At 38.2% G+C, this 26,694-nt stretch overlaps 1 protein-coding gene across 1 annotated transcript in view; it reads right to left on the bottom strand.

Moving 5' to 3' along the window:
• Window positions 1–26,694, bottom strand: part of EEFSEC (eukaryotic elongation factor, selenocysteine-tRNA specific) — a 115,264-nt gene that overhangs the window by 62,330 nt on the left and 26,240 nt on the right. The window contains exons 2-4 of the mRNA XM_069865624.1: window positions 20,745–20,952; window positions 19,684–19,780; window positions 16,695–16,859 (exon numbers count right to left, since the gene is read on the bottom strand). Coding sequence (XP_069721725.1) covers window positions 16,695–16,859; window positions 19,684–19,780; window positions 20,745–20,952 — 470 coding nt within the window. The remainder of the gene's footprint in view (window positions 1–16,694; window positions 16,860–19,683; window positions 19,781–20,744; window positions 20,953–26,694) is intronic.

The raw sequence follows: 26,694 nt of genomic DNA, 5'->3' as shown, positions 1-26,694 counted from the left end.
GGGAGTTCAAAAAAACTCCAGAGATTCTCTGAGATGAAGAAATGAAAGTCTAAGTTATCCTGTCTATTCCCTGAACGCTACAAAGTGCAAGTTAAAATAAATACTGGTGAAGTCTTAGGAGAAGCTGCATTTTAGATGTAGTTCTGCAAAAGAAGAAAGGACTCCCACATTGAACAACCCAATGCAGACTGTTACCAGAGCAATTATAAAGCATTTTTATTAAGGGGGAGCAGAGGGTAAGCAAAGAGCTACTCCAACATCAAATTATTAGTAGAACTGGATATTTTACATTATTCTGCAGCCCCCAATGCACCAATACTTTCATCGAAATGCTTATTTAACTATGTATTTATCTTTCTGAGAGAAACAAAAGACTCTCAAGATCCCTACGGATGTCTCAGACTGGGAAGGCAACTTTTCAGAATCAACGACTCTTATACATTCAGACAATAAACACTTCACTTCCCTACTGATCCTCAGTTCTGTGTTTGTATTTTACAGCCTGACACCGGCCAGCCCAACACTTGACACCTAATTAACAGACCTAGGAGTTGGAGGTCCATATATTGATCACACTAAATGGGATTAGTGTGAAATAAAAAGTTCAAAGGGTCTTGACCAAACTTCACCACAGCCCAGCTGCGACAGCTGCTATGAATTTGTGCATCCAGTGCCCCACATTTTTATTAATAGGGGTCTGGCGCACAAGACTACGCAGTAGCCTATGAGATCATGAAGGTTCACCTAACAATGTCAGGCTCTGTAACTGTAGTGACTGACTGAGGAAAAAAAATCCTTTCACTTGTTTGCATAGGTCTTTTTGATTAACTCATGAAAAGGGTCCCTTCACCTCTGATACAACAAGCATCTACAATAGCCATAGCATTGTGACTTCTTTGCCTCTCAAGGATTTGTTAACTTGCTATGGAAGAGCTGTCCAATTTGAAAGAATCCTAGGCTTGATTATAAAAGAAATAGTTCCAGACACGTGCTGCAAGCATACCTAGAGTTTTCTGACAATGACAGCCAGAAGCTGCGTTCAAAAAACAGAAGTTCAAACTATCATCTTCTAAACACACTTTCTATTTGCCTAAACACCCCAGCTATCATCAGGTGAATAAATATTTCTACATTTTACACATGCGTCTTCTTTTTAGTGGCAGTCCTTCTGATGTCATTTTTTAAACTTTCATCAAGATCCAAACAAATTTCAACTACCATCAACTTACATGAGTATTTCTGAACATCTGTGCAAATTCATTTTTATATAGATCAAGTGGCCTCATTTTCAAGTATCACAGACACCTGTAACAGAAACATGGAACACGAGAAATCTACTACAACTCCAGGAAGGGAACAAGCCCATCATGCAGAGATGTGCAAGTACCACCAAGGCAGAGTGAATGCTCAACAGGACTCCCTTGGCTAATGTGGTGTTTACCAAAATATTCAGGATAGACTACAAACAAAGTGCAATTTTGCTTTTGATGGTGCTTTTATTGATTGATTTGCTTTAGGATTCGCCCTGTCAGAATATTTTCAAAAATAACCTTGACAAAGATCTTGCTAAGGGAGTTTAAATATCAACAGTAAAGAAATGGTCATCAGTCAGGAAGAAGAGATGCTAAACTGCTGTCAATTTATAAATTATTTTAATTCAATATGGGTCTTTTAAAAGGAAGCTAAATATGGTCCATGAAGGGACCTTAAAAATAGGCTCAATGAACCTATTTTATGCAGGGGTAATAGATGAGCAAGCACTAGAGCCATGACATAAAAATACCTGACAGCAGATAACCAATGATAGAAGTTTGGGAAAATTAAAGAGGGCAACCTGAAACCTATGAAAGAAAAGTGGACTGTTAATGCTGACATGTAAAGATGTTTCACACAGAAAAGAACAGTCTTTGGCTACTTTATACAGTATTGTGGCACATCTAAACCAGCCTTTCTTGTCTTTTGTTTCTACCTATGTATATAACCAGATTTCTTCCCTTGCAGAATCTTCTACTTCCTATCCTTTGGGTCTCACAGCTGTTGCATGCCCAGTCATATCCACTGAGACAACCTTCACTGAAAAGGCCAACAACATTCTGAAGTACCTCAACTACGCTTCAAAATTAATTCCAAGACTGGAAGATTTCACGTGTGTCTACTCTGTCTGCAGTCAGGACTGGAAAACTGCAACTGTCATTCCCCGCATGGTCTTGAAAGCCAGAACCTTTTCTTTTTAAATTAATGTAATCCAAAGTGTGCAGGCCACACGAAATTCTCTGAGATGACTGGAACCAGTCCAAAGGAAGCTTATCTAGCCTATCCACCAATGCAAAAGTTTTTCCTTATTCACTACATTTCTTCGGATTTTTTTTTTTTGCCAGTGTTGTTCTAAAACTTCAGATTTTTTAGAAGTACTTCTTCATGGCCAGGTTTTCTCATTGGCAGATTTTTTTATTGTAGTCACTAGGTCTCACAGCTCCCATTCCCTTAAAATACTGGGGGATTATGTACTTTCTCTATAGCACAAAACTGCATCATGACTTTCTCTCTGAATACATTATGTACACTGTAATTGTATGCACCTTCTCAGTTTAAAATTATTAAGAAATGCCCAAGGGCAACCTCCACATACTATGAAGGTAAACAGCTCTGAAAAAAATGGACAAAATTAAAAAGCACCCAGCCAGGTTTGTGCATTAGTAAAACCTAGGAGAGGTACAGAGTATTAGAAGAGCATTTTAAAGGGAGACAAAGACAATTTGTCAGAGATGCTTATTGTCCCAGCTAAGGAGATCCCAGTGCACCAATCACCACATCTACCAACTGTTCTTCATTAGCCAAAACATTCTTCACTCAAAAACCAAAACAGCATTTCCTCTCATCTTTAATGGCAAGTTATGCAGAGGATATCGGCACTTATCTCAGTGCAAATCACTGCTGAACTTGGACTGTATATCCAGAAGTCCCTTAAATACAGCAAAAAGCACCGTATCTTCCTCTGTCACAAGTTTATATTATCTTTATTCTAAAATACGCATGAATATTCTTCTATAGTAAATATAAATATAAAATATACTCATCACAGTGAGCCTGCAAGATTTGGTTTACTTGCAGTTTTAGGAGACTGGACTACAACACAATTCGGGATGCACCCTCCAGTCCTGCATTTTATGAGTTTTTTGGCACAATCCAAACGGCTTGAAAAGGAAATATAATGTTAGTAGAAGTGATTGGGTACCTTTATTTAGGAAGAAAAACATCTAACTAGAAAAGCCTACAGTAAGTCAGGAAAGAATCTAAAACTAAGAAAAACGTCAATGCCAGAAACTCTCTTGCTACTATAGCCAATGTTGATTAGAGGAAATTAGAGTCAGCAAGCTGGTATAACTGGTTGCACTTTTACCACCATCTTCCAACAGGAGGAGTGGAGGAAAGATAATTTAAACACAAATGAGCCCAAAGATAAATAGAAAAATAAGAAAAGCTGTAACTTGGCCAGTAAGCCAAGTTCCCAAAGTCACTGTAAGTCAAACTAAAGATACGTAGCTTCAAGAATCAGTAAAACAAAAGTGAAGGGGGGAAAAAAATGCATAAAATACTTAAGCATGTATTTCTGTACCGCTTACTCTATATTCTACGTGTAACATACGCACATTTCATAATCCTTCAGAAAATTAGACTTAGGAGAGAAAGAATTTTTAAAAGGAAGTTGAATAGTTACAAAAAACAGCTGCCATTAGTCACTTAACATTTTCACTTTTCTGTCTTTACTAAAAGACAAAACTGTATTGTTTTGTGCACTGTTCAATCATCATTTCTTGCATCCGCTTCGGATATTTTATTTTCTAACTATGACAGTTTTTTCTCCCTTCTCCTGTAAAAGGTAGGCACCACTTATTGCTTAATTTTATTTAAGCAGGCTAAATTGCACACTGTTTGGAAAACATTCCACCCCCATATTTTTCTAAAGATATTGTTTAAAATCCCAAAAGAATGTTAATATTTAACAAAAGCATAGGGTTAGCCTATTAGAACATCAAGTCTGACACATTATCTAAGGCAAAGGCTTATTTCAGTTGCTTCAGAAGAAAAACATGAAACCTCAGTACCTTACCAACTGTGCAATAATGAAAATGACATTGTAATGAATTCCAATCTTAGCCCCAACAGTGGACTCCAATTACTGCGCTTGTAGGAGAAGTAAAAATATTGACAAAATATAACACCCTTTTTTTGATAAAGTGGTGAACAATGCTGCGGAAAACCTTCCACAGATGTAAATCTACAAAGAAAATCAGGTTCCCACTCAAACATCACCCTTTTTAATCTTGTTGGAGTCCCAGGTTTACAAAGGGGTGAGCTCCCACTTTGCACAGAGACAAGGGAGTGAAGAAAGGATGCTACTATGAGGCTTATCAGAAAATAAATGGCTTAGCAGCAAATAAATAGCTTTGCTGTTATTAATTTCAGTAGAAACACTATTAGTTAAACTTAGTGGGCTTTGTGGTTTAATGTACTTCAGCACAAGAAAATTTTCTGCAAGCCTTTGGCTCCATCTGCTGACTTTTAATATTAAAAATAATTGATGAGGCTGAAAACATTCAGGCTTTTGGAATACTTTCAGTCCTCTATGTTTTGTAAGTGTAGTTCTAAGGGTATAATTGAACACCCCAAGTGCTGGTCTAGCAATTTGGTCAATTAAAATTACCTTGAAGCAACAACATACCAGCTCCAAGGAGAAGGTACCTGCATGAGCTTGGGATGTACAAGGGGTAAATGAATCTTACTTGGAAGATTGGCTGGAATCAAATTTAAGCAACAGGTGTACACCTGTATGTTTATACCACAGAATTACCCAGCAATTAAGTCCAAATCTGAGAAGTAAGATTCTGAGCAGAATAATAAAAAGAAGTGGAGATCTCTCACGTAACCCCTGTGAAGGTTCACTGGAGACGTTTGCTCAGCATCTGCCCTGTGGTGGTTTCAGCTTCTCCATTTTTCCCAAGACGTTTGCTTCACAGAAACTAAAGCTAGTTGTATTTATGAACAAAAACATGATTAAAAATTACTCTGAAGGTTCAAAAGCCCTGACATTTGTCTGTTCTAGCTTTATTTTCCATTACTGCAGAATCCTGATAATGATATATCCTGACAATAAACCTGATAGCACACTGTCAGAGTGCTACGAATTCAAACTAGACAGAATTTCCACACAAAAAAAACTGCATATGAGAAATGCATTTAATATGCTCTTTAAATATAGCAGAGGAAACTCTTAGACCCCAAAATAAAACACAGTTACAGTAATTCATTGGCCATTTTTTTTACAATTAAACAACTAAATCCATAATTAAATAAAAACAGCCTGACTTACATGAACACTGAGCTCTCACAGCTGCAAATTATTTGAGCCTTAACTGGGACAATCAGCATCTCTGACAATTTGTCTTCCTTTATGACCCTAACTTTCAGTACCTCTACCAGAAAAAAAATCTAACAAAAAACCTCCCACAGAAAAACCCAACACACTTGACTTCCAAGACTTCCTGTGCCATCTCTGTGCCCTTCGAAAAGCCCTTTCCTCTTATTATCAGTGTAGAGGACATGGTCAACTTCTCAAATCAAAATCTACTTGTTACAACTGCTACGTATTCAGAAGATTTTTTTAGCATTGCTATTTATAGATTCTACATCAATGTGTCTTAATATTTGACTAACACAGATAAAAAACAAGAGATGGAATCAACTAACTTTGTGAGGATTTAAACACAGAACGAAGTCTTAATTATGTTAAAGCTAGGATTAAACAGAATCTGAACCAGATCCTAAAGCTCCCTCTTTATCACAAAGATGTGATAAAAGCTCATCTTCTTAGCTTTTTAGAAAAAAAGAAAACAAACCTCTTATATATAGCACATACCAAAGATGCTGTATTTTCCAAAAAGCTGCTTTGAAAGCTATTAAATGTTTATAATGTCTCCCCTTCAGAGCCGAGACCTAAGCTAAGAAATCTGTTACAAAACTATTTCTTTTAAAAACTGAAAACAAAACACAAGAATTCACATTCTGAACAAAGATTCCCAAGAAATTTTAACAGTATATGAAACATTAGGAAGATACAAGTCTTTTTTCTACATGCCCATGCTCAGATATCACCATAGGTCCAATAGGTTCAAAATGATACTGATGCAAAGGCTCATGTCAGGGAAAATGATCACTACACAATTTGAGATTTAGAGAGACATTATGGAAGACTTAACGACATAATCACACATATATAAATCTAACCTTTGGCAAATTTGATTTTCCACATACAGGAAATTAGCAAAAATCCCAGGTGCACATATTGCAATGCATTGTGGATAATTACTAAAGTTTTAACCACATCACTATTCTCTCTGTCGAAGTCTATCTAAATCAAGGAAAAACCCCAGGTTGGTGCCACCGTAGCAAGATGACACTGAACAAATGAAAGGCACTTCCAGAAGAACTTCACTGATCAGAAAGGCCCTTGTCTATTAGGGACCACAACATAATGTAAAACAAAAAGCAATAACACAGTGTTTGAATTGTGGAGTTAAACTCCCTGTGCCAGATAACTTCAACATCATGGATTCCAAATAACATTAACTCAGCCCACTATGCATTGTGGATATCTAGTGGTATGTTTTTACAACTGTTTGTAATGTACATGTCAGATGGCCTACGTCTTTCTTGTGAGTCACACCATAACCACAAAACTATGCCTTCATGTTAACTTTTCTTCTCCCCTCCCAAGTTGGATGCAAAAATTACCTTGCCTATCTCTTCCTATATATAAATCTTTAAAACAACTTGCCAATAATAATTAGCTTCACGCAATACTCAGAAAACCACTAGATTCATGCTTGTTTTTAAAAAAGCAACAAAGCCCAAACAATTTATCATGCTTCTGTCTTTCTAATCAAAATTAAAATAGGCAGCTTGTGTAATAAAAAAAAACAACCAAAAAAGCTTTCAAATGCTTGAAAATAAAAAAAACCACCAAGTGAATAGAACCATTGTCTTCACATTTGTGTGTTTTTACCAGAAAACAAGTGTTATTATTATTTTAAAAATACTGCTTAGCTTCCTGCTAAAAACATCTCTTTTAAAGAGAACATCCTCAGTGTGACTGATAACCCACCATATCAGTTCAGCATCCACACATTTTAAAGAGGCAGAGGCTACTGAAGAACACAACTGTCTTCCCTAAGCATATTCTTGTTTCTCTTATTACCTGTATTCCTGACAGTAACCCTGAAGTTAGCAAAGATTTTTCCTTTCTCCCACTACATTTTAAAATCTTAAAGAACCTCTCTAAAAGCAGGTATAGAGGCTGTGATCTCAGAGAAGACAATCATTTATATGCTGTCTGCCCATATTGCACATCTTCTGTGAAGAATTTTTTCCTAAAAAATTGCATTTGAAAAAATCTGTATCTCGGCATTCATATCATGTTCACCATGGTGCTATCTGGGCAGCATACGTAATTATATTATTCCAGCCAACACTGTAAATATTGTCTGTCTCTAGTATTAGTTTTCTTTATTTTCAAACTGCACCAGCTATTATAATATAAAGTTATGGGAGTGCTCTAGTGAAGAGATGTCTCCTATATTTAGTTTCAATGATACGTGTTATTGTCACAAGCATATGACAGCGGATTCAGGAGATGAGCCAAACAAACGTTCAAAGAGCAAACTCAATTCTCATGTAACTTTCACAGTAGTAACAAAGAACAAAAATTTAGAGTTTTATGAACTGAGGTAATCTCAGGAACACACAGCACAAGGCATGAAATCCAGAGGACTTCCTATGGTGTTAAGAATAATACTTCAATAAACTATTCTGGTAACAGGCTGATTATTGATTCCTGGACACTTCTGCACTAGTCCATTTTCTTCTGTCTTTTGGTCAAATTGAGAAGTTTATCTCCATCAGCCTTGGTTAAATAATGTTTCAATATTCAGATCTCTTTTTTGCCAGTGCCCACAACTGAGCAGAACTTTATAACATGACTTAGTTAATGCAGCACTTCCTGAATTGTTCTGCTTTTTAAAGGCCTGATCAAATAAGGAACTGTACTGTATATGGATGACCAAGGAAGAACAAAAAGTGACATTCCCTCCCTTCATTCTGGTTACTGAATTTTTGCCAAAGCCTCCAGCACTTGAACTTAACCATTTAAAACATGATAGCTACTCACAGCTCCAACTAAGCCCACTCATACTAAAATTACATTCACAGCAGGAATGCAATGTGAAAGCTATATTTACTATATAGGAGGCTACCTTTCCAATTACTACTTGAGCGTTCCACTAAAATTCTTGCTTAAAGGGTATGTGTATGTGGGTCTGTTTTCAATTGAATTTGATTGAGAACGAGTCTACCTGATAAATTAAAAGAAATAAAAATAAAGTTAATGACCTGGCAGCAGCAATGCTTAAGCAAACAAGTTATACAAACACAAACCAGTCATCTTTTGCTTTAAAAAGTTACCATAAAGTTTAAACAAAAAAGCAATTGGATGAAAGTTTATGATTACTATAGCAATGACAGCTAACTTAGTTTCAAACTAATCTTGAACCCCAGGGTACCCAAACCTTGATCACTGGAGCAGCAACTGTTCAACAGCAAATACGTTACCTAGTCCCAGGACAACGTGCATATTTTTATTGAGTTGCATCCAGTCGTGACTCGATGTTAAAACCTCTCTCTGTACACAGCTCACAGGAGCATTGCTCAGAGTACCCGCTTTAGATAGCTCCAGGACACCTTTTCAAACTATAGGTGCAAGTCATTTAGCTCTAGGAAAACAATAGCTGCCTATCCTGTAGAGAAGATATTGAAACCTGCTTAATCATCTTCAGAAACTGTCCATGAGAGGATAACACCATTCAATGTTTATCAGGTCTTGCTTTTTCCCCTCATCAGACCCACTCTAGCTTCACCCTATGGAAAAAAGTTCAAAAATACCAACTCAAAGTTTCTTATCTGACCCTGACTGATGCTAGTTTCAAGCACCAGAGGTTTCAAGCCAAGAAATACTTGAGAGGATGAAAGTATACACAACTGCAGTGTTATTCAAGACTGCAACAGCAGCTGAGAAAAAGGAGGGAGAAAGAAGTTTCTTCGATCTGTGGTGGAAGTAGAAAAGACCAGTCACTTTGAAGAGCAAACTTCGAGATTGAAAAAGAAGCTAGAGATGGACAAAGATGGAAATGGGCAGGAGAAAAAGCAGAATGAGCAGATGAGGGAAGGTAAAGCAGCACAGATAAATCTAAGTGTCAGTTGTAATCTTAATAGCTTGTTAGATGTCTGATTTTCTTTTCAACTTTGTTTTGGAGATGCAAACCTATATCTTTGGTTATCCTTAAATACGTTGCCATACTGAAGCCAAATCGCTCCATAATATAACATGCAAGAACATATTTCATTTCTTTATTTGCAGCACTTTCTTATACTGAGATACTGAGTTCTTCCATCAGATCCAGCAACTTGGTACAAGACCTACAAGTCCCAAGTCCTACAGAATACTGAGCACCAAAGACTACACACGGAAATCACACCTGCCAGCAATCTACACTAGTCAGGAAAGCACACCACTATGGCTTGCTAGTGGGGAGAATGCCTGCATACATGGGAGGGTGCATGCAACAGCCACTAGTGAAACTACTACACTTCAGTGCCAAGCCCAACCTCAAAACAACTCTACCTGTATGATTTTCCTGTTAGTCCGCTGGTTTCCTCTTCTTCAGCTCAGCTGCTTTCCCACCTTGTATTTCTGTAACAACTTTCTTCAACTTTTCTAACAGTCCTCATGAGACAACTGATTTACTGAAATCTGGATGGAGGAAATGTAATTTGTTTTATCTAAGAAAACTAGTCATTGTATCAAATAAAAATATGATTTTCATCTACTCAGAGTCAAGATCGCATATTTCTTTTTCATTCTGAGCCTCCTTGAGCAGGGTACCAGTTCTTAGGCAATAACAACATTCCGCATTCTCTTACTATTAAGGTAAAGGTATCTGTGAGGCAATAACACAAAATACACACTTCAAATTATCTGATGCATTAACCACAACCAGTCAGCATTGCAGATAACACTGAACAAGCAATCAGTATCATAGAAATACTGCAGAAGTTAACATCCACCTTAGAGAACAGTACTGTTTCCAGCAATGCTGCACTTCCATGTGGAGCCTGGATCCCAAACAGTCATTTAAAGGCGGATTAAGTGGATAGAAGCAATGCAGAAATTACACACAAATCTATTATTTTTCAGATCAACTGCAGGAAGAAACTTGTATACTTTGGGTAATTGTTCTCATCCACTAGAAGGCAATCTGTATCCCAACTGCTGGTAGGCAGCAAGGGGTACAGCTACACCTCCAAAAAAAAGCTGCAAATAAATTTTAGTATTTGAAGAGTTAATTGGCCAGCACCGACTAGGCCACTTTTCTGCCTACAGAGATCACATTAGCTCCAAAAATACAGAGTATGGTTTGGATTAGCACTGCTCAGGTTGGCTCCTCTCCCCCTGGCTTCCTTCCCTTCTGCTCTGACCAAGCAGAAAAAAAAAACCAACCCCCATGATATATATCCAGCTCTCTCTCTATTATGTCTTATCTCTAGTCCTGAATAAAACAAAGCTCAACACAAATTCCTGATCTTGTTCCCTCTGTTTACTGTACCAACATGATACTTAAAAAATTGCAAGTGATATGAACTAAACTTCTGTACCTCAGTAACAGGTAGTTAAAGAAGAGCAATACACAAATCTCCCCGAGCAGTTTTATTCACAAGTCTTTTTAGAGTCTAAAGTTAACTATATTTTTTAATACCAAACTAAAACAGATTCCGTTCTCTAGGGTCTTGGGCTTTGGATCTGTTGGTTTGGGGTTTTGTTGGTTTGGTTTTTGGTTTTTTTTTTTTTGATGGGTGGTGTTGATTTGTTTGGGTTTTTAAACTGTGAACTAAAACAGAAATAAAAAATAAATCCAAAACAACCACACAGTAAAAAGTTACAAAACCATACACCGAAAATGACAGAACCGATCTTCAAAAAAACCTCAGCAGCTGCTACTTTTATTCTCTCAAGAGACTGAGCCAAAAAGATTTGAGAAGTTTTTATTGCCAGATCTAAATTTCATTCCACAGGCACTGGATCAGGTCTTTAATCCTTTACTTAACCACAAAGAACTGTGTTGAGGAGTTTAATTCTTCCAAAACAACTGATAATATCCTAAATGTTGAAAACTGAGTACTTTCCAGTATAAGCCAAATCCTGCATATTTTTCTTTTAAGTAAATGCCACAGCAGAGGCAAACCAGTAGGATTCACACTGATGTTTTCTAGGAAAGGAGAAAATCTCCAAAATACACAACCCGCGCCTTAGAAGTGGCAGGCAATTAAAGAAACCGCTCAATACTTGTACTGAATTAAACCGCATGTACAACATTACGTGTATGTGTTTAATATATTGATTTAGGATTTAGAATTCTTGTATTTTATCACCCATTTATTTTAATATGTATTGTGAACTACCTCTTCATGATTTTACTAGTTACACTTAATGGATTCTACCCCTCTGATTTTCTGAACTGCCCTTCTTCACAGGATTTCAATGAAAATAAACTGATCAAGGCAAGGCAGACTTCTTCCACAGTAGATGAGCTGAAGCATTTTAAAGGCTGTTTCTATCAGTATTGGGTAAGAAAAATCTAAGAGGCACTGGAAAAATACAGCTGTAGAAAGAGCATTCACATGTACAACGAGAAGATTCAGCAAAGGTTCTATCTATTCGCAGTGCAAATACATATCAAGACATCCTGAAATTTGGAAGGGGTACATTATGAGGACCAAAAACTGAAAAAAGAAAGTGGTAAAAATGTATTTAAGATTTCATCATGGAAGTCCACATACAAATGCCTTTGTGATCCAGTTCTGCAGGGTTGTTCCAACTTCATTTTCTGAGATTAAATGCTCTCCGACTAGAACTAACTATATAACTTCACAATTGTGCAAAAAGTCCTCAAATACATTGAAATTGTTCTTGCTACATTTTTATGCTACAGGTCACTCATTAGAGGTCTTGGGACATCAGACAGGCTGAAGTGTTCACGTGGGCAACAGCAGATGTATCTGTCACGACTTCAATAGCTATGCAGTTGAAGGAAACAGTCTTGTAAATACTATTTGGGTTATTCAGTCAGACATTAGAGAATTTTTTTGTGGGATGAACCATAAAAACTACAGGATGTTTGCCAAAAAAACAGACCAAGGTTACTTAGTCAATAAAGCATCTTAAAAAAAAAGGTAACTTTTTCATAAAGTGGAAGCCATTTGAAGCCATGAAGCTTCTCAGGATCGCACTTACAAAATGATGGTTCTTAAAAGTTCATAAAGTCAATATAATTTGACAACAGATAGCCCCTTGCCAAGATAGAATCCACCACTAGTTTGAACTGACTCTCTCATATCCTAGGATACTTGGATTAGTCAAATAGGAGGAGGTTTTTCGTATTTGATGTCTTAGGCGACCTCCTGAAAGCACAACAGAGTAGTGAAACACCTGGATGACTACTTCCCAATTACAAGAGAAGCATTTTGTAAACATGCTTGCAACTTTCAAGACCGAAATGTTCAAAAGTAATGAAGGTAATTATCTACTGCAAACCTCAGGGATGGTGAAGGTTGGACCTAGCATGAGCATTTCTCTTCCCCTTTAACAGCAGCAGCTCTGCTACACATAGCGGATCAAAAATCCAACAATGTCTAAGAAGGCACCTCCCAAGGTCGATTCAGCATTTGGATTGTCCACGTGATTCATTATACAAGAAGTAACTTTGTTCTGATACATTATTCAGCTTCAGCACACAGCAAAAATCCCCACATGATCCCCTACAGGAAAACACCAATGTAGCCGTGTACCAATAACATGGCTACTCAGCCTCCAAGGCACTTATGAACTTCTGAAATAACTTTCTGAAGTAGAGCATGGCAGCACATTGTGCTTTTATACAGGCTCCAAGGACACTATTAACCTGTGCCAGCCATTCAACTTGCATAAACTTGCTCTAACATTTGTCAGCAATTACATTAAACAGAACTGATAGGAACTTGAATATAAAACAAGAAGAAAAGTTTTTACTACTTACAAGTCCTGGAAAAAAAAAACCAACACTGGTCTTCACACTTGGCTGCCACATACAGGCTTCACAGTTGCTACATACCTCCAGCCAGCACCTGACCACAGTAAGACACTGCTGAACCAACACTTCCAGGATGACCAGATTTATATCCGTTATCTGTGTACTTCTGTCTGTGCCTCCTCACTCAATTCAGACTTGACCTCTTTTATCATCTTTCATAACTCTTAAGACAGAAAGAGTGATTCTTAGTAACCAACCTGGAGCATTTTCTGTGCCCCGAGCTATCTTTAAAGGAATTTAAAACCTTATCTCTTTTACCCAATCTTCCAGTATCTCCAGTGTGCTTGCAGCTGTGCAATCCAAAGCTAGAATCACTAATGCTGTGCAGAAGGAAGACCACATACCATACCACATTTTGTATTACTTCTCACACAAGGATTATTCTTTTGTTTTGAGGCAATCAATGAAAAGAACAAAAGTCCTGGTTCTTGCCTGATTTTCATCCACCTTCTAAGTAGCTGTTGTTTTTAAGCTACCAGGATTTTTTTTTTGTTTCCACCTGGATAAGGAAGGTAAAGATACTTCTCTTCCACTGGAAAAAAAACAAGCAACTTTCCCTTTTCAATTAAAGCACATTACAAAAACATACAGCAGCACTAGAATTTGACATTCATGCTCACTTAAACTAAATTCACTAAACAAAAAATACTTAGATAAATACATTGAAGTGATTATTGCCAAACCCATCAGTAAAATAAAATTAATCCATATTGAAGAAAACCTTACTATTCAATCTCCAGGAACTCTTACAAAGCAGAAATAAAAACGTCATGAGTTGTTACAGTTTATAAACTTGAAGACTGTAGAGACTGAAAGACCACTAAAATAATCTTAAAGGACATTCAGAATTCTGCCAACACTACGTTTTTGCTGCAGAAATCCTAGGTTCATGCTCTTCAAGGTGGATTTCAAGTGCCTGTGAGCAAATAGTACTAACTCAATTGGATAGTGAACTGTTTGCTGTGTCAAAGCTTTCTGCCAAACACATATATATAATTTTTCTTTTCGCTATATGAATAATCAACCCCAGATGGCAATTTACATAGGCAACAGCATAAAGGAATCCATGCACTGCTGGTGCTCTCAGCCTCAATCAGAGCAAGCATGGGCATTTGAGAATGTCACTGTTTATTTTTAATTGCTGTGTCCCTCCTTTGCGCAGGTTCAAGCGGTCAAAGATGTCGAAGTCCATTAGTAGGACTGGAAGGTGATGCCACTTCATTTGGTGAGAGGGTTCCTCAAATTTAAAAAGCAGCTGGTTTGTAAAGTCCATAAATGCCCAGTGGGCACCAGCTGTCAATCTCAGTTACCATAGGGTCAGGGCAAAAAAAGGTCAGACAGAGTCATAAACCACAATGTGTTGTGAAATGTGCTTCCTCCGTTACCTTGTAGGCCTGAGAAAGGTTTGACCTTTTATAGGTACCCTAACCCAGCTCTGCATGATGCTAGCAGGGGCAAATACAACACACAACTCAAACTTACAAAAGTTGCTTCCTTTTACTGTGCCTTGGTTTCCATACCTGTACAATACAAATATGAATATTAACAAGCTGCTAGCAGAAAAAAGCAAAATACAAAACTCTGCCCACCACGATTATAACTCAGAGGTACTGACACATCTGTTTCACACAACCTGATAGAAGGATTAATTCATTAACAGCAACTGAAAGTAACTGAAATTTTAGTGGAAGTTGTTAATGTCATAAAAGCCAAGTGATCTGGCTTCTCTTTTTCAGTGACCTTTTTATCTGCTAATTTACCTTTCACTTCAGTCACTTGGGAAGAAAGCATCTTGAAGTCCCACTTTCCTACTATCCTTTTAAACACCTATTTGCAAAATGCAAGTTATTCACTTTTTTTTGTCATTTTCCCCTTCATAGGGATTCTCAAAGAGCAGACTAATTCCTGAACATATTTTTCCAAAACATTCTTGGATTATACATGAAGAGCTAAACAGTCATTTCCAGATATAATCTAGATATGCATTCTTTCTTTGCAAGAAAGAATTACTGTGCTCTGTCCCACCTCCATCTCCCAGTGCACAAGTGACAGGAAGTTTGGCAAGTGCTACGCAAGAAGGAAATCAGCTCACTTAGCTATGGGGAGCAGGAGCCATCACTCAGCACTTGCACTCCTAACTACCCGTCCCTCCTTGGACCCCTTGTGCAAGCAGGTCCAGAACCACAAGCAGTACACAACAGAAAGAGAAGGAACACTGGCAAGGGGAAAGCCAGAGAGGTTTGAAACCAGAGCTACAACCCCAGCAAAGCATATTCCCTACAGGAATTACAAGTGCAGCTCTCAGAATGGGCTGCAAGCTGCAAGTGAGAATACGGGCAAAGAGGAACTTCACTGGGAAAGTAGGCATGATGGGATACATATCACGCACATTGCTTTTACACAAAGGAAATATGATATGAGGAATTAGATGACCACAGGTATCATAGAAGAGGCTGCCCAAAAATTAGCTGTCAGCTATCAGCAAAATATTTCAGACAAAATCAGAATGCCCCTCTCAGTTCTTTGCTTGCAAACAAAATACAGCCAAAAATGAGAATGCAGCACGTTCACTGAATGAAAGAGTAAGGTTCTTCCAGTAACATAACTTGAGGAGAAGTATTAAGAGCACCAAAAGGATCCCTTGTTCAGCCAAAAGCTGCCTGCTCTCAGAATGGCTGGGTCCACTTTACATGGCCGCTGCAGAACACTCCACAAGTCTTAACCCATTTTGGGCAATTAATAAAAAGAGAAAGTCAGAGCAGTCCAAATCAACATCTGAGAAGTAGGTTTCACCTGTTCAAAGCATGAAGTCCCCTTGTTTTCTTTTAAAGGATGAATATATTTTAAGGAAATAAAACAGTAACAGTTAAGCATTTCAAAGGCCACTGAAAGACCTCATGACTTTCAATGGCTCTCCAAAAAGCCTGATGGTTGCAAGTCACCTACTGCATCCCAGCAGTTCGCTCAGAACATGCTGACATAAATTAAAGGCCAAGCACACAAAGAGAATGTGCATCAAGCATTTCAATGCCCTCTTCTTGTCATTTCCTTTGCATCCAGATATCTCAGGAAGCCTACCTACTGCAAGCCTTCTCACTGCAGCATGTCACAAATGAAAGTAACCTCACTCAAACCTTGTTCAGTCCTTGGGCACATCCTGCCTTGGAAACATGCCACTTTGCTCTTCTGAATTTGAAAGTCTAACATGCTAATGCAGACCAGCCTTCTCTCCTCTTCATTCAACTAAAATTGAGCAGGTAGCTTTACCGGCTGCTTCATTTGAAAATCTGCGTGTCTCTTCCTATTATAAACTGGCTTATATTAAGAGTACAAAAAAAAAAAAAAAAGACAGACATTGAAAATAATTGAATAATTTCAAACTGGAAGAGAACACTCTCTTCTTTGTTGAGTGTCTCTTTCTATCAGGAAAACTGAGGGGAGTGAAAATGAGAGACTCACCTTGAGGGCAGGAATCTCCACATTGTCACCAAGGCTAACAGAGCCAGAGAGAATAGTCCCTGTCATCACTGTGCCTTGACCCTTGATAGAGAAACAGTGGTCGACTGCCATAAGGAAGTGTCCCGAGGGGTCTCTCGATGGCAGGTAAGCCTGAGACTTCAGAACCTGAAAAAAAAGATAAAAGCAGCACCATGCCTGGGTGAAAAGTCATGACAGCCACACAGCAAAGGAAGGCAAGTGGATGATTGATTGAACAAGCTTGCAGTTTTACTGATTTCAGGCATCTCCTGATGAGCATAGAATGCACCAATGTCAAATTAACTGTGTGCACCATAGAGGGGAGACACACTTAGCAGCAGGAACACTTCGATTTTCTGCCTTAGATTTGGTACTGCACATTTAGCTTGGTTAGCAAAACTGCACTGGTGATAAAGTTACTGCCAAACTCACTACAAACATTGCAGCAAAGCAAAGAGAAAAAAAAAAAAAAACTGGACATCTGTTTCCTCCGCTCCTTTTTTTTTCCCCCCTCTCAAAAGTACAATTTTACAGTGCATTTTGCTACTTCAGCTTTTGTGGATTTTGTGAAAATGAACTTATATACAGATATTAGTGCCCCATAAAGGCTATCCCTTCCTCCCTCTCAAAAACTATTATGTTGGGCTAAGTTTTCAAAGTCAACTTCCCCTTCAGATTTCTGTTAACACTTTTTGGAGGATCAAACAACTAAGAGATATAGCTATGTAAGTACCATTTTCTAGAGAAATTCTCCAAGTACAGGATTTCTGTTTTGCTGACAAATACCACGTTTCTTAAAAAGTATCTTCACAGACAGAAGATCTTAATAGAAATGCAGTCATGTACCCAACAGTGCTTCAGAGGAATGGGTTCACTCCTGTCTCAAATCACTTTTGATCTCTGCCTCTGTAATAACATCACAATATAAACTTGGCACTGCTTTTAATGTCTGCTCTTAAGGTCAGAAACTTCAGGTTAAGCCTAAGCTGTAATGGTAGAACAATTGAGAGTGTCTCTTATCAAGGACTGAAGGCCTAATAGCTTGAAGCTCAATGGCAGGGCTCACCCAGAAGCTGTCAGGTCTTCTGCTAGGTCTGAGTTGACAGAAACGGGTGCAATATGGGTACTTCCTTCAAAGGTTTTAACCTTGGAGAACATCCCCATAAATCTAGCTGGACCCAAATAAAGGCAGAACTAAGGACTTGGCCATCTCCACCTCTCTAGACATTGCTGTGGGTAGCCTGGGTCTTGTTAAGTTTAAGGCCATATCACCCCACTTTCCTGTGCCTACCTCAGGCCACATGTGCCTGGGAGGGGGTACAATCTCAGCAGCCATGTGGAACGTCCTCTCTTTATACAAACCAGGCTGCACTGGGCCAGACATGCCTAGATTTTTGAGGACTGGTGCTGCACCCTAACTTCAGCAATTGACAAGTGTTTTAAATGGGGCAGCATCCAAATCAGACTAAGAAATCTGCAAAGAATGCCACCTTTGTTTTTACTGTCTGCAAATAACAGTGGCACCCCTCCAGGGTGACAGAAAGAGTGACGACTTCTAAAAGCTACAAAGAGCTCTCAAACAGTTATTTCTGCCTTCAAAGTATAAGGCTCATACCATATAACCTACTGCATAACTAACTTTATTGAAAACCTGAGAATTTATTCTCTCTCCCCCCAAACAAACAAACCTATCCACATTGCTGGAACTAAGGATACCTGTGAAGCCCTAGTTTGCTTGAAGTCTTCTCTTGTTCATATGGGTCTGATATAATGTTAGTTATACAATCATACAGTTTTTTCCAGGCCATACGTCATTCAGGGCACAGGGTAAATCCAGGCCATGTGTTTTATCTTTTGCAGATGTGCAACGCATGCAGTAAGCAAAACAGAATATCACAGAGAAAGATGGCTTCATCATGAAAGCAGATGGTGCTCCTCTAGAGAAACGATTCTACACTTGCTTATGCCAGAACTCCCATGTATAATCATTCCCTTAAAATGGAAACTTCCCACAGGTAAGCACTGATTATACATCTCAGCCTATCCAAACAGAAATTTCAAAGCTTGACAGAAGTGCTAAGTACTCACAATTCCAATCAAAATTGGCAGGTACTATGATCCAAACACAAGCATGTCCTACATAAAAGTTCCTAACTCCCTTAAATCTGGCAATCAAAATTAGTAAACTCTGTGCACTTAAATCCCTTCTGCCACAGCCTCCCCATCTAAATATGGATTAAAGTCAATTCTACACTTCCTATAGGTCTTTTGGAAGTAAGTTAACTGTTTGCCAAGTACTCAAGAGCACCATGAGGTATGCCAAAGAAAAGTCCAGGAGGAAATTAAGCATTTTGAATGCAGAGCAGTATCTGAATAGTCACAAGGCCACACAGAGAATAATGAGAATTAAAACAAAATATGCACTACCATCTCACTAGCTGAGCCCTATCCGTCCTGTGCAAGAAATGAGGTGTGGGTTGTTTAGAATAAAGAATCATGCACTTAAACACTGGATCATAATACACCCACGCAGGAAGGAGACAATTCCCAACGTATAACTTTGGAGTGCCTGACTTAACAACTTTGCAGTTCTCTTAACTGTGGTATGACTATAAAACAACACCAATCAAGAGTTTGGCAGAATTTTGAAACTACCTTTATTCATTGTGCTTCATAATTCTTTCAAATTTTAGGCCAACTTCACCACATGCATGATAGCTGTTTCTTAAGACACAGTTATTCATAGGCATTATTCAAGCCTACTAGTTGAAAAGGACATCCACTTTTGGGGCATACAAACTCAACTTCTTCATTTACTGGAAGGAATGCTCCTGAAGAATCAGGTTCCTTCAAACTGACAAGAATGCAAGATTTCCTTGGCCCTAGATACAAATACAGTACTCCAAAAGCCTTATAGAGAAGTTTGAGCATATTTTATATTATTATTATTATTATGTTCCTCAGCAGGTACCTCAATTAATTCAGAAATGCCTAGTGGATTCTCAGACTCTGGGGCTTCTGGTCCACCAGGCTTTGCTGCAACAGCAACAATAGGACACCCACAGAATCTGAAAAAGAGAAAGACCATTAGACCACAGATCTCCTAAATGTGTCAATGTAAAGTAGTTCCAGGATCATATGACAATGAAGTCAAGGAAACTCTCAAATTCCGATTTACCTGCTCTTCCCTCATAGTGAAAAAGAGACAATTTGTTCTTGAATTACTAGTATTTGTGCTACTGGACTTCATGAAATCTTTAGTCCTGTTCAGTATTGGCTACTGATTCAGCTCTGTGGCAGTCAGAAGTAAGATGTCAGCTTATTTCAGAAGGGTCTGTTATCCAGTCTTACTGCATTGGGTTTGCATTCACTCTATTCTACTTGGAGACTGGCATTGGTTTTAACTTTCATTAAAGCAATTACAATCCTAGCCACAGTCATAGCCCTCAAAATATGAGCCAAATACAAGGTGGCACACGCAGTTTACCTGAGCCTGCAGGCAGACTGCAATGTCTGCAGACAAAGATCTAAGTCTACTAAAATGAAAATTCATGAAACACACAATTGCAAACATGAAAAGGTTCAGAGAAGAGCAGTACTTCCACAACTGAGCTCAGTTTAGCTTTTCTCTTACAATGAATTTTACTCTTCAAGTCCTTATTATTAAGAGGCCTGCAGATCACAATGAAAGTTGCAGGCCTACAAACTAAACAAAAAAAGTTCTCCATCACCTGGATATTCTGGCTTTCTTTTATTCAATATGAACTCCAAGCAGCCCTTTAAAATGAAAAGTTTCATTACAGAAAAATATTTTGCTACACATGATACTTGCAGATGCAAATTCAGGACTGTATTTGAGCATCTGGGATTCTTGCCACTCTTTTCTCATCATTTTTGCTAGACATATCTGTGTTTGTATTTCACCTAGCAGAGGCTAGATTTGGAGTGTTTAGAAGCATACTGGAAGGGAAATATGGGTGAAGTATTTTTGTTAAAATGTTTTGCTACACATTAAAATTACTGTCAACTTACTTTGTATTTTCCAAGGTCTTCTGCATTTTCTTAGTCATCTTCTCAATGGCACTTTGTCTTTTCCCCTCTGGAAGGAGATCTATTTTGTTCAGAACTACCACCATCTTCTGGCAGGCAATTTGCCCAATTACCAAGCACTCTGCTGACTGCGTCTGCATCCCTTTTGTCACATCTATTACAAGCATCATCAAATCAATAATCTGGGCACCTGGAGGAGAAATCACAGTCAGTTGTGCACCAGCATAAAAAGATTAAGGATCATTTTCTCAAACAGTTTTCATAAAAAGTGTCAGTGCATGTACAAATAACCAGAAATATGAACAAAAAACAAGTATCAAATGCACAGCTGTGTTTGAAAATAACACTTCAGGAACTGAACCTACTATATGCTACCATGGGAACATAAATTAAATTGAAACTTGATAGTTTACATGTTCTTCCACATCAACAGTTCAAGTTCAAGGATGTTATCACTGCATTTGAAAAAAAAAAAAAAAAAAGAAAATTACCCTTGTAGCAACATAAACATGACACTTGCCTCAGTTCAAAAAAGATAATCTAAAACTAAACAAGAATATGGTACGGCTAAAGTAAAACACAACAACATTACAGATGTAGCAGACTCAGAGCAACCCCAGTAAGAGCCAACTTCTTGCTGCATAACCGTGCCTGCAACCATCAGGCTTTAGGCAGCCTGATGTAGTGGGAAGTGTCCCTGCCTATTGCAAGGGGGTGGAATTAGATGATCTTTAAGGTCACTTCCAACCCAAACCATTCTGATTCTCTGATCAATTCCCACCATTTCTTTTCTCAAAGTCCAAACTCTGATAAAATTGAGAACAAGATCACCACCACCAGAGGCAGGTTTAGCCCAGGTCTACACAAAATCCTGCAATTCCTCAATGTGAGGAAGAGAATTTAAGCCCTACAATACATTACCATTCACTCCCAATTCAAATCCACACAACTTGAATACATACAACCTCACAGCCACAAACATCTAATTCTTAGATCACTTCAAGAAAAAGTTCCTGAATTTTTGACTCAAGTTACCCATCACCTGTATGGTTTATTTTTATCTTTTTCAAAGTATTGTTGTCGTGAACTTTTACTCCTTTGATTGAAGCAACATGAATTTCTTGGATTTAAACTAATTTTCAAAGAAGCTTTTGATGAGTATTGGGCCTTCCACTAATTACATACAGAATTTTCCTGTCTCGTTCCAGGTAACTGATGAACTCTGAATACAAAACAAGTGCAATGGACTTTAATATTCAGAAAGTTTAAATACGTAGAAGTAAAATAAACTCTAAAGCTGAACGACCAGTAAAAGTTGTATTTCAAAAATCCACATTATAGAAGATGAGAGATGCTAGAAATCATGCAAAACTCCAGCATTCAGAATTTAAGTACTTCTCATATTTGCCCCAAGCTTTTGATCAGAAGAACAAGAAATCACTACAACTGCTCCTTGTTCCTTCACCCTCTTCAACCTCTCCCCCTGCCCCCTTCTCTCTTTTTTTTTAAGCTTTTACCATGTCTATGACAACAGCCACCCTTGTTCGTAATTCCCATGAACTCAGGATAGGAAATCATTCTGAGGTTGGAGTGCATGAGTGAATGAGTGGGTGGGAGCTACTACAAGAAAAAAGAAAAAATTATGGTTACAAATGACTATTTTCAACCCAAAGCTTTCATCTTGTAATAACGAATGCTAAACCCTTCAGAGCGCTAGTTGGATAATTATGACTTTTCCAAAGCTCCTGTAGAATTTTCACCAACCATTTCAAATATCTCTCCATTACAAATTGAAGACGGACTTCATATCTTTGAAAGCATTTTTCATTGTTATTATTTCAAGAATTGTATTATTTAGGGCTTGCTTAAATTACAACACAGGCATCATCAAGGCTGTGCAAAAGGCTGACTTTATCCACCATACAGTAGTGCAAACAAAGGACAGGAAGCAAGGGGAGTGAACAGCATGAAAACAGTTCAAGTGGGGAAAAAACACAGAACAACCAGAATGGATGCACTTTTGTGAGTACATACAGCAGGTTTTTAAACAGAACATCTATATTTTTTATGAAATTATACCACACAGTAATTCTTACTACATGGGTGACATCATTAAAATGAAACGGAATTAATAACTAAAGTCAAAGTCATCAAGTCAGACTGATTATTACTGTAAAATGTGCATCCAGTAAAATAACGCTGCAGCTTAAGTTTGAGCTAACTCTGTTTATGACTCCTAGAGCATGGCAATGCTTATGCTACAGAATGAAGCCTAAGTAACCGAATCCAAAGCTGGCCTTGAAAAGGGTGGATGATAAGATGCATAGGTGGTGTGGCAACTCTTCCCTCCAAGAGGATACAAAATATGCACTGAAAACTGTTCCACAGTCTCAGTACAAAGGCCACTTTATCTTGAAACATTAAATCAACTGTTTTGAATACATTTGTTACAAGGCAAACACTTGTAATTGCTGTATTTATTAATCTATTACTAACACTTTAAAAAAGCCATAAAAATTGTCAGCTCAGCTGCTAGAAGGTCAAGAATGTCTACCTCGGGGCATTGCACAGCAAAGAGAAGATTAACAAAGGAAAAATAACTGTACAGCCCATGGAAAAACTCCAGAAATACCAGGAAAAAAAAAAACCATCACAAGTCAAGGAATCAGCAGCGTAACCAAGTTGGCAAATATGTGCCTCAGTAAAACTACTGAGACTTCTCCAAGCCTTAACGTGCTAACTGGCCACACTTCATGAGAGATGTTACAAGACAGAACAGAATGCACGGCAGGGGGAGAGCTGGCACCCAAGCATAGTGGGAAGCTGCTGCCCTTCAACAGTCATGGAACCAAGCAGAAGATCAGGACAGCATTGACAAATATTTTAACTGTATTCTCCTTGAGGCAGGAGGACACTTTGTAGATGTCCACTCATATATATCAAGACATGAATGCTCAAGTTTACAGGACCCTTGGTTTACAAGGCAAAAAACATTGCTGAGATTTAGTTCCTCAGTTTCCTCTTAGAGATGTTTAATGAGGCATCTTTGAGAATTCACTCCAAAAAGGAGACAGGATACGTCTGGTTAAGAGGAATGCTACAGAAAAGATGATTTTTTCTCAAGGCCTTAAAGCTTGAAATTACTCTGAATGAAGCAAGTTACTCTGAACATGCAAAGGACAGGTCTGCATATAAGAAAGCACAGCAACCAAGAGAAATATTTCATCTGCATTGAAGCAGGTCATATACAATCAAGGATAAAGTTATATTCATGTAGTTATTTCCCCTACAGAAAAAACAGAGGTGCAATCTTTTATTTGCTGTTTCACCTATGAAAAAGCCATTCAAGAACCTTAAAGAAAGTCCTCTTGACATGTAAATTCTCACTTTGCTTAAAAATGAAAGATCAGCTATTGGAGTATTCTTCATGTGATGACATACAGCTCAGATGCAGCCCTGTAAAAAGCAAATGAAACAAACTAGTTGTCATCAGAAAACACAAAGGGGTATGGAAGGATGGGAATTCTATTGCAAGATAAGCAGCTAAACCACAGTGAAAACACAAAGTAAAGTGGATAGTCTGAGTGAAGAAAAACAAACAAGATAGATAACACGTGAACAGAGAGAATCTGGATGACAGCCAGATATGGGAAAAACACCACAGGACCAGCAGCACAAGCATCCCAGAGAAAAGACTGCAAGAGAAACCCACTGAACCCGGAGGCAGCAGCACTCGTGTACCACTAAAACGTCAGGAACACAGAACTCGCAGACATTAAGAAAAATACCTTCACAAAGAGAAGCCAAAAATCTACTCCTGCTGTGAACAATCACATCCAAACTACTCTCATTTCTGAATTTGGGAGAGTATCTGATTATGAACAGTCATCAGGGAAGGAATTTATTACTCTTTACTCATGGGACCAGCCGAATTGGAGATGTCATAGATTGCGACACATTTCAAAAGCACAGAAGGCAGCAACTACAGTCTCCCCAAACTGGCCAGAAGCCCCATTTCTCCAAAGGAAGAGTAAAACAATATCACTTGCATCACATCATTCACAGCTGCTCTCACTCTTGATCATGAACACTCAGCAGCTGCTGTCTGAGCACACTGAATAAGAGATGACCCATAAGGATAGTATGTTTTAAAAAAAAAAAAAAAGTTCTTATTGATGAACATTTAACCTTTATGAGCAAATGCATTGCATTCTCTGCATTAGTACTTTCTATCGTCAAACCTCTAGTGATATCAGAAGAAAGGCCTACCCAGAGTTCTAGGCTAGAAGGCTGAAGACCCTTATCACCTGCATTAGATCCACTCCTCGTAAATGTCTTCACTAGCGTCACACTCATCTTTGATTTCTAATGTACGGTAAAGCACACTTGATGTTGCTCACTGAAGCTAAAGTAGACAAACTCTGCAATGTTTATGTGCTGCTGTCTCACATCCTTATGCAAAACACAATTAGTAAAACCAGGTCCGTTACGCCTGAAGTCATAGGGAACATCACATGAGCATCCAACCTACAGGCTGCATTTTTAAAGCATTAATTGTCATGATTATTTTGGAATAGAAAATAACAAATCATCTTCAACCTCGGTCACAGAAGTTGCTGCAGTTCTGCATGCACATGAACTCAAACTCCCTTCTCTCTGTGCAACCTGTTGCGTGCTTGTAAATCATACACCCTGACTCCCAGAGTGGGCTGTGAGCATACAGCCAAGTGCAATGTTCACAGAGAGTAAAAGATGGCATTGCTAGGTCTAGGGGGAAAAAAAAACAAACAAAACCCAAAAACCCAAAACATTTCAGCCTCTGGTATTACTTTACCAGTTCCCAAAGCTTATTTTTATTATATAAATGCACTGTGCCCACTTTTAGAACCATTAGAAGCACTAAACTAGCGAGCAATTCCAGCATCACTGAAGGAAAACCAAATGGTATTTTCAATAAATGGGCAGTCTGAAGTTTTTCCTCTTCACCCAAAATAGGTTAAGAATATTCAAGAATTTACAACTCTTATTATCTTGGTAAGCATTAGTTTAGTACTGCATCAGATTCACAATCAACATAAAGCTGACTTGGCTCCAAAAAATAAAACCTGGGCTAGAGGAGGGCATAGGAGTACAGTCCCTGTATAAAAAATGTGGGAGGTTTTGTGTGCCACATGAGCAAAGGACCCCAGCACAGTTTCTGACTCATGGCTTCTTTAAGCTACTGTGTCCTGTCCTGTTTGCGGTAATCGTTTTAGCTGAATTTTCACAAACAGTACAACTCCTGTTCACAGGCACCGAAAGGAAGCAGAAAATGGAATTTGAAATGTAAAAATAAAATAATTGTGGGCTACGGGCTATAATTGGATTTCATGCTTTACAAGGAAATGAAAGAGGACTTCCTTAAACATACTTTAAAAAAAATAAAAAATATGCTTTTTACCATGTTAGGATTTCCTCTAGAGCAGAAGAGAAAATAGGATTGTGGAAAATGTACCATTCTCAAGTATCATTGCTACTCAGGGGCAAAGCTCTGTTTTAATGTGCACTTCCCATTCTAGGGAAAAGGAAATTCTTCAATTAATAAACCGGGTGGACTGAGGCGAGTTTTTAAGGTTTAATCAATTTCATCTGCACTTAGGATAAAAAGACTGACTATTCTACCACTTTTTCTTCTCCTATTCCCATTTCAGAAAAATAATAAAATCAATGTTTTATTTTAAATTCTTTGAGGTTAGTATCTCCTGTCTCAGGAAATATTGTCTATATCATGCAGAGAAACTTCCCCCTTCCCAGGGCCCCCCCTTTTTTGTTAAAAATCTTTATTCAGAAACAACTAAAATATTCTCTGCTTTCATATACAGTAACACCTTGGGAGATGCTACAAGTCACACAGGATTTTGCTAGGTACCTTAGGGGAGGCATTGTGATGAAT

This window comes from Phaenicophaeus curvirostris, chromosome 11 (assembly GCF_032191515.1).
Source record: "Phaenicophaeus curvirostris isolate KB17595 chromosome 11, BPBGC_Pcur_1.0, whole genome shotgun sequence".
Classification (NCBI taxonomy): Eukaryota; Metazoa; Chordata; class Aves; order Cuculiformes; family Cuculidae; genus Phaenicophaeus; species Phaenicophaeus curvirostris.
This window is presented reverse-complemented; position numbering and strand designations above follow the sequence as displayed.